General features: G+C 45.9%; 1 protein-coding gene across 4 annotated transcripts in view; it reads right to left on the minus strand.

Moving 5' to 3' along the window:
- Positions 1-9,611, minus strand: part of LOC109971409 (neural cell adhesion molecule 2) — a 324,939-nt gene that overhangs the window by 91,381 nt on the left and 223,947 nt on the right. For all 4 annotated transcript variants that reach the window (XR_002276551.1, XM_020619638.1, XM_020619637.1 and 1 more), the window contains exon 2: positions 5,373-5,447. Coding sequence is in view for 3 of the 4 variants with exons in the window: in XM_020619638.1 (XP_020475294.1) it covers positions 5,373-5,447 (75 nt within the window). In the remaining variant the exon portion in view is untranslated. The remainder of the gene's footprint in view (positions 1-5,372; positions 5,448-9,611) is intronic.

Raw genomic sequence — 9,611 nt, forward strand, 5'->3', positions numbered from 1 at the left:
CCGGGGTAACCGCACCTGTCAGGAGCGAGAGAGAAAAAAAAGAAAAGCTGTGCAGACCCAACAGTACCCCCCCAAAGGAAGCCTCAGAGCGCCCCACCAGGCCTGTCCGGGTGCGAGCGGTGAAAGTCACGCACCATCTCCGGATCCAGAATGTAGGAGCGTGAGACCCAGGAGCGCTCCTCAGGGCCGTAGCCTTCCCAATTGACCACGTACTGGAACCCACGCCCCTGGCGACGAACATCGAGGAGATGGTGGACCTTGTAAGCAGGGCCCCCTTCCGCTTCCAGGGCCAGAGGGGGTAGGTCAGGCGGGGGGCAGAGAGGGCTAGAGGATACGGGCTTTATCTGGGACACATGAAACACAGGATGCACTCATAGTTACTGGGGCAGCTGCAGCTGGACAGCAGTTGGATGAATGATGTCTGCAGTGGTGAATGGTCCAAGGAATCATGGTGACAGCTTGCGAGAGGTGTCCTTGAGGCGGATGTGCTCCGCTGATAGCCAGACCTGTTGGCTGCTCTGGTACTGTGGGGCCGTCCTGCGGCGGCAGTCTGCCACGCGGCAGTTTTGTTCTGTTGTCCGTGACAGGGCCGCCCTTGTCTTCTCCCAGAGATGGTGGCAACGCTGAATGTGGGCTTGGACTGAAGGTATGGCTATGTCTGTCTCTTCTTCAGGGAATACTGGTGGTTTGTAACCCAGAAATGCTTCGAAAAGTGAGTGTCCTGTAGCTGAGCTGGTGTGGGTGTTATGTGCATATTCTGTCCGGGGCAACAGTAGGCTCCATGAGGTGGGTTCGTGGTTGGTGAAACAACAGAGGGCATTTTAAACGCCCGGGTGGCAATCGAGGCGTGAGGAGTAAGCCCACTGAAGGACCGGGGTTCGGGCTGCGTCAGGCATGAACAAATGCTCTGGAGGCTCGTTTCCTGGGTCTGGTTGGCTGTGCTGGGCTTCTCGTACCATGTCCTCGATCTCCCAGGTGACGGTGGCAATGAGGCAGGACGTGGTAGTATGGTGTCAGGAGTGTCCTTGGGTGTTGTTGGGAGGAACTGTTGAGACAGGGCATCGAGCTTCAAGTTGCGTGAGCCAGGGCAGTAGGTGAGGGTGAAGTTGAACCTGCCAAAAAACAAAGCCCAGCGGGCTTGTCTGGGATTAAGGCGCCTTGCCAACTGGAGATACGGCAGGTTTTTATGGTCGGTCCAAACAATGAAGGGTTGTTCCGCTCCTTCCAGGAGGTGACACCACTCCTCTAGGGCCATCTTCACTGCAAGAAGCTCCCTGTTGCCCACATCGTAGTTGCATTTTGCGGGCGTAAGCCATTTGGAGAAGTACGCACATGGGTGAAGGTGGTGATCCGCCTCTGATCGTTGTGACAGCACTGCTCCCACTCCCATCTTCGAGGCATCTACTTCCACAATGAACTGTTTAGCGGGGTCTGGGTGGGCGACTACCGGGGCTGAGGTAGTTCCCGGAAGGCCTGCTCCACCTCCTGGGTCTACGCGAACCCCACCTTGGTGGAAGTCAGGGCGGCCACAGAGCTAAAGCCTCTGATGAAACGGTGGTAGAAGTTTGCAAAACCCAGGAAACATTGCAGGTCCTTCCGGGTCTGGAGGGTTAGCCAGTCAGTTACTGCCGTGATCTTTGAGGGGTCGGCTTGCCCGCCTCCACTATGAAACCAAGAAAGGAAATGGAATCAGCATGAAAGTCACATTTTTCAGCCTTGACAAACAGTCTATTCTCCAAAAGCCATAAGAGGACCTGTCTGACATGCTTATGATGTTCAGTCAATGAAGAAGAGTAGACTAGGATATCATCTAAATAGACAAACACAAAGCATCCTATAAAGTCCCTCAGCACATCACTGATTAGAGCCTGGAACACTGCAGGGGCGTTGGTCAGCCCAAAAGGCATCACAAGGTATTCAAAGTGCCCCAGGGAGGTCTTGAAGGCTGTTTTCCATTCATCCCCCTGTCGGCTTCTCACCAAATGGTAGGCATTGTGTAGGTTGAGCTTTGTGAACACCGAGGCACCCTGAAGGGACTCAAAGGCAGAGGACAGTAAAGGCAAGGAGTACTGATTCTTCATAGTAATACGGTTCAGTTCTCTGAAGTCAATACAGGGACAGAGGGACCCGTCCTTCTTCCCCACAAAGAAAAACCCCGCGCCCAGAGGTGAAGAAGAAGAACAAATGATACCTGACTGTAATAAGGCCTGGATGTAGTCCTCCATGGCCCTCCGCTCTGGTCCTGAGATGTTGTAGAGCCGACTAAAGGGGAGGGGGGCACCAGGGAGGAGTTCAATGGCAGTCATGAGGACGGTGTGGAGGCAATGACAAGGCTGGGTCCTTGTTGAATACCTGTCCTAGGTCATGATACTCTGCCAGGACTTGTGAAAAATCAATTTTGTCTGCAGGGGGGGCAGTGTCGGTGGTGATGGAAGGGGGACTGGCTGAATGGAGGCAAGAGGCGGAGCAGGTGGGGCTCCACTGTGTGATAAACCCAGACTGCCAGGTTGTGGGAACGCAGCCAGGAGTAACCCAGAACCAGCGGCGACTCCAGTGTCGGCAGGATCTTGAACTGCAAGCGTTCTTGTTGATTGCCGGTGATGATGAATTGTATAGGTGGTGTTTGGTGGGTTATGGGAGCCATGGGACGACCATCCATTGAGCACATCTCTAGTCTGCATTTGAGGGGTTCAGGCGTGAGGAGCAAACGCTCGACTAAGCTCTGATCAATTAAACTCTCCCCTGCTCTGGAGTCCACAAGGGCTGTACATGAAAAGGAACATCCCTCTGTTGTTAGTGTCACTGGTAACTTGACACAGGTGGTGTTCCGAGGTGCGCCCGCCAGCGCCCCCACTCTCACTGGCGGGCTCTGTCTTTGGGCCGTATGGGACAGTTGCCTAGTAGGTGATCCAAGTCGCTGCAGTAAAAACATGCTCCCATCTTCATTCATTGGGCCCGCTCCTGCGGGGTCAGCCGAGTACGACCGAGCTGCATGGGCTCTTCCTTGGCTATGGCGTTGGCTGAGTCCGAAGCCATGAGAGGGGGTGACATTATATGAGGGCGACTGCCTGGCCTGGTCGAGACTGGTGCGGGTCATGTGCAGAGAGAGGGTGCCATCCCTTCCTTGTGGCGCTCTCTCAACCTATTGTCCAATCTGATGGCTAGATCAACAAGAGAGTCAAAATCCTGGGCATCATCCCGGGTGGTGAGTGCGTCCTTTACGTAATCCCTGAGCCCATGCCAAAAGGCTCCTCATAGTGCTTGGTCTCCCCCCCCCGCCTCTGCAGCCAATATGCGGAACTCGACTGAATTTCTCCACATCACCGCTGAATGGTTCAGGGTCCAGGATGGGAGCCTCTCGGACCAGACTATGCTGATGGGCAGAATAAGAGCCCGGGTCCCCTGGTGAGGTGTGAGTGGAGGAAGCTGCGAGGTGTGTGAGAAAGAAGGTAAGGAGTGATACCTGCTGGGAGAGGTCCCTGATTACGTCCATCTGCTGCTGTAGAGACTGTCCCAGGTGGTTGATCTGCATCCCATATTGGACCAGGGTGGACGGATCGAGGGGGTTGCTGGTGCCCGAGCTTGCGGAGTCCATTATCTTTTGGCCGGGTTTAATAACAGTTATTGTCCAGTCACCAACAAGCAAAAACATAGAGGCAGAGGCAAGGCAGCTGGAGCACCTGGGTGGTTTCACTGGGAGATCAGCACAGGTGAGTGAGTCCTCCTCGTCAAACACACTGGCGTCGAAGAGGAAAAAAAACAAAAGAGTACTAGAAAACTGGAGCCTCTGCGTGGAAACAAGCATAAACACACAAAAAAAAAAACAGGAGGTGAGGTCGGGTTATCAGATCGTAACTTTAAGAGGAAAGGCTACGTTCTACGCTGAAAGACAAAACTCCGGTAGGATATGTCGTTTTCAGGGAGCCGAGTAAAGTGGAGGATATGTCTCAACAAACCAGCGTCTGTTGACTGTCTGAGCGGGGTTTAAGAAGGCAAGAGGGTAATTACTGAATGGACACAGCTGTAGGCGTAACCCAGGGTAACCGCACCTGTCAGGTGAGAGAGAAAAAAACAAAAGCTGTGCAGACCTGACAATATGAAAGATTTGGGAACAGACATGGAAAAAAGGCACCCAGCAGGATTCAGAACCATTATGTAATCAAAGCGGTCTTCCTCCAGGGTCCCATGTTGATCAGTGTTTGGTCTCAGTTTGACCTAAAACGGTTCATTTGAGCAGTTTTTTTATGAGAAAGGAAGTGCTTTCTTTGAAAAGATCTGGTGTTCTATCATTTTACCCTACTGCCAATTTTTCTGAGCAAATATCTGAAACAAAAAAAGTTAGTACTGAACAAAAAAAAATTGATTTCATCAAGGTTCCTTTATTTCAAGAACAACATTTACTTCTTTGTTCTGTCTTTCCTTACATACAGCTCAAGCCTATGAATCAACAAACAACATAATTGTCTTTATTTGCCTTCTGTTCTTTTCTTTTGTAAAATCCATATTTATGTGTGCATGATTCATACAATAGGCCACAGCAACTTAAAGCCAAAACGGCACTTTAAAAGACTTACTGCTTTCCAGACTCACTTCGATTTCACTGGGCTATTTGCTTTGGCCTCTGACTGTTCAGCCCTGATTTTCACCCACCTCACTTGGCAGGACTGCATGTGAATATGGTAAAAAACCAGGCCTGGTGCAAACACCCGTGTTGGAAAAGAAAAATGAAAGGAACGAGTGACACAAACACTTCCTCCCACAAACATTGACAGTGGCTACTTATCACCCACCTCCAACACTCTTTTGCCTCAAAGCCTTACCCATTCTTCTCAGGTCTGAGCTTTTGTTGTGAAAGCTTCTACCTTTGCTTTTCACTTCCTGCCAATTTGATTCCATTCACTTCCATTTTCCAACCCCCAGTTCTGTCTTCCTTAGATCTCCACACCCATATGAGGCTCCTCCCAGTGTGCCACTCCTCCCCCTGGCTGTTAGCGCCATTGTGAGCGGCTTGGCAGGAGAGAAGAGGCAGAGAGCAGAGCCCTGCCAGAAGGTGTTGCCACCCTACTGAGCCACTGGCACTAGTGGCAGGTTCTTTGTTATGCCTGAGTGTTAATACAGTATACTGTTCAGAGAGGACAATGAGGAGGAGGGATGAGAGGGGGGAGGGGGTGCCCCTTTCGTGGATCCAGTCACAGCAGGGTCAAAGGGTCACTCACCATATGGACCACATGGATTGTGTGTTATTCGCTGTCATATTAACAACAAATAGACTTTATAAGTGTTGATGTAAACTCCCCTTTTGCTTCTCTGACTGGTCTCCAGACACACATACATAAATACATAAAAATGAGCAATGTGTGTGGCATTTGTACCTGTGCAGATGAAGAACTTGGACTCTCCGACACTTAACTCCACTTTGTTCAAGGATATGGACACCTGCAGGGCAGCTGTAAACAGAAAGAGAAGAGGAAAATGAATGAGTTATTACAGCTGTAAAAAGTACAAAATGCTAAGGATTTTCATCATTTGCTGACTGCAGAAACATAATGATACAAAATTGCTTTCAAAAAGCATCTGCTTCTTCAGCAGTGTGGCCCATTTCTTTTGTCTGAGGACCATTTCCTATTGTATGTCACCATTTACTACATTTATGTGAAAGGCAGTGTGCAGCTTACATGCAAATATCCTTGTATATAAATAAACTTTCTCAGAAATAACCTGTGTTGGCAGCTACTGCTGGTGTTAGGCACATTGTCCCTGCTACAGAGAAGAATATATATGGCTTTATTCAAACTTTAACTGCTTTCAAAGTTTCTGTGCAACAGAACAACAGAGCTATTTCTCCAAAGAAAGAAAGATTGGTGTGATACCTTCTATTACATGTGGCTGTTTGTGACAAGCTTGTCAGTCACAATGAAAGGGATCCTTTCAGCTTGAGGTACTGTAATGCTATTTGCAATTATCACTCTCAACAATGCACTGAACAACAGGGTGATGGGCATTTAAGAAGCTGAGAAATAGCAGAGTAAAAACAGTAAATATCTGTAAATATCTCAGTAGTGTTAGCATTATTCTTTGGTGACAAAAACTTCTTATGCAAAGCTCTTTAGATCTTGAATACTGAACTGAGCACCTCTTTCACTATTACAAAAAAACTAGCTGGAAATGTCACTGGAAGACATCCATTCACCTTAATGAGAGAGTAAAATGGACAAAAAACTCGAAGCCAGTAGTGCTGCCACTATATTTGCAGAGTCAAACTGCAATCAAGGGTCATTTGTCTGCTGCTCTATTGCAAGTGCTGCTATAGGACCACACAATGGGGTCTCTGGTGGAAGTTTTGTAAGGCTGAGGTAAAAGCTGGTTAGCTGAAAAAGAGGTAGGCTCGAACCTGGCCCACATGAATTTGTCAAATGGGAGAAAAATGCAGGGGAAGAATCAAATGCAGACAAAGAAAGGGAGTGTTTAAAAGGCAGCACAGCAAGGTGGAGCTGAGAATGTGTCTAATGTGATGAGTAATGATTGGCAGCTCAGCAGGGAGAAGGTCATTTTTAGGACAAAGCCTTTTGACGCAGCGGTAGTCTAACCACAGCAGTATGAAACAAATTATTTGATGAGCCTGTCATATCTGAGCTCCTCATTCTGAGCCCTGAGAGCTGCAAGTCTAGTTAAACCCCCCCCCCCACACACACACACACACACACACACACGCACACACAAACTGTATAATACTTTACGGATGTTAATTCCCTCTACAGTGCTGGAAACTTAACACTGGAGCTCAAGAGCTGTCAATAATTGAGGAAATGATGAAATCATTATCTACTGCTTCTTGTGGGAAGATGGCCGCAGTGAGCAGTAGCAGCATCACACTGACTCCAGCAGTTATCACTGGGAGCAATCTGTTATGAAAGGAGGCTGTCTATAGATGGCAGCAGTGGGGCACTGCCATCTGTAGGAAAATGATGAGGTTGAGGAGCTGCTATATCAATGTATTTGGTCATTTCTGCTGTGTAAACTAACTTTTATAGCTCCAGTCACTAGCAGAGGCCCAGGGAATCACTCTCACACAATGGAGATAGAGCTAGTATGCTAGTAGGCACTGTAGGACAAGTTACAAGAAAACTATAAGCAATTACTAATTATACACTGAAAAGTTAATTACATTACTAATTGCTCTCTAACATCATTTTTAACAAATTAGCAAAACTCAGAAGTCTTATGTCCAGACAAGATTGAGAGAAACTTGTTCATGTCTTCATCCTCAGCAGGGTGGACTAGTCCAAGGGACTCTTGTCTGGTCTTCTCATAAAGACTGTTGGGTTTTAGTCAACAGGGTGGCCTGCATTTTGCCCACATACTGTAATGCCTATGAAATAACTGGATGTGCATTTTATAACAGGTTAATTGGAAATTGGTGTTGCGTGATGGTGATCAGTGTGGCACCTCTCCATGCCATGTTGACAGCCATGACTGGCCTGGTGGTCATGGCTGGCTGGTTTTATTTAAATAAAGAAGGAAAGCAAAAACACTAGTTTAAAAGGAAAATCGTATAAAAAACACTGATTTATTATTTAGCAAAAGGCATTTTTGATCTTTCGTATTTTCATCTTTAATATTGTGACAAATATATCATGGACTTTTTACTGTGACAATATCGTACAGTGAGTTTTTGGTATTGTTACATCCCTAATCAGCACACAATACAGTAATACACACTACACGCAAACAGTTAAATTAGTTTGTCAGTGGGATGTGGCTGCTGTTTACACATGCATTGTTTCAAATGAATGCAAATACTGTTATCAAGTTGATTAATCATGTCTATTTAACCTGGTGCCCTTCGACACTGCCTGCCTCTGACTTAAGGTAGATTCCAATCCGCTCTTCAAGTAGTTTAAAGGTTTTCAATTATTAATTGATCCTAGTCTGTTCATGCTGCATGTGAGTGATCACGTAATACGTTGCTCACAAAACTCAGCAGGCAAAGGAAAAATGGCCCGAGCCTTTCTGTGCTGCTGGAGTAATCGGTGTGAATCATATAATTAAGTTCGACATGGAAAATATTACTGTTCAATTGCTATTTTTATGCTGAAATCCACAACAGTTCACACAGCAAATATAGACTGACATTTTAATGAGAATGCTGACTGGTTCTGAAATATGACAAGGGAAAATTTGTTTATTCAACACTGTCTCACCTGATAGGGACACAAAGAGACATATTAATTATATCAATATTCAGAAATGAATATTTTTGGTGGTGTTCACCAGCTTATTACAGAGCTCAGGTCAATATGTTATGAGCCTTGTAGCAATTATCAGCTCCAATTAGCTCCGTGGAGAAATGATGAAGACAAGCAAAATAAGACAACAAACAAAATCACTGATTGCCGTTTGTAATGTGTTAAAGATGGTCAGTACCACATATAACGTACCTCCTCACCCAACAGTACTGAAAAATAAATAATTTTCAGCATCAGCTTTGAAATCTAAAGTCAAAGACAAAAGTGAGAAACACCTGATTTTTGGTCGTTTGGATAGCCACAGGAATAGGATTCAGGTAGGGGTGCAGTCATCCATTTTTTGTTTTTGTCATGATTCGGTCCCACCTGTTTCCTTTCTCGTGCTTTTATTTTGACATTGCTTCCTGTTTTTGTTTTCACCATAGTCTCGGTCTTTTTATTTTAGTCATCACTCACATTAGTTTCACCTGCTCCTGAGTGTTTGCACCTGTTTTCACCCCTATTTAGGCAGTATCCTCCCATCAGGATGCTGCTAGATTGTTCTAGACTCCAGCTCTGACTCGCCAGCGGTTTTGTTTTGGCATTTCTTGTTCTGACTCGGATCGTATACTTTGACTGTATTCTGCCTTGTCCTTTTGCTTCGGACTGCCTACTGTGTATGAATTATCGGGCTTCCATTTTGGACAATGAACTTTGGATTCCTTGGATGTATGTATTCGCTGGCTCTGAGTCTGGACTGTATAAATTGACCTGTAAGTGCATTTTGTGTTTACACCGTGTCTTGTATCATGTTTTTTTTTGTAATTGGTTTTTTTTTTTCCCGTGCCTGTGCTCTTATTAAAGAGACGGTTTTGTTTTAGGTATCCTCTTCTGGAAATTTAATTTCACCACGACATTATTGGCAGCCTCACGCGCCAACCCTGACAGTTTGTGGGGGGGGGGCTGTCATTATCTATAGAGGACTTGAATGTCAGCCTACTCAAACTTTCATTTCAAACTAAAGGACAAATCTATAGTTACTCCACATGTTCCAGAAAATGATTTCTCATTAAAACTGAACAGAATTTGAGGTCCAAAACAACCCCATTTATTCTATAAATGTCACAGCTGCAATTCACTAAGTGTTAAAAGTTGTTAGGTATTTTTAGTCAGATAGATATTGGATAGATACTTTATGTATTAGAAATGTTTAGTGGAGATAGGATGTCTAGTTAGACTGTTAAATGCTTAGGCATGCTTATGAGTTTCTACAGGGTACATCTGGTCAAGGATAACTAGAGAGAAGAGTTGATGACTGTCAACAGACAGGGTGTTTAATATTATTATTACGACGTGTATAACTGTAGCCTTAGCCATAATATGTTC

Source organism: Monopterus albus, unplaced genomic scaffold, assembly GCF_001952655.1.
Source record: "Monopterus albus unplaced genomic scaffold, M_albus_1.0 scaffold224.1, whole genome shotgun sequence".
Classification (NCBI taxonomy): Eukaryota; Metazoa; Chordata; class Actinopteri; order Synbranchiformes; family Synbranchidae; genus Monopterus; species Monopterus albus.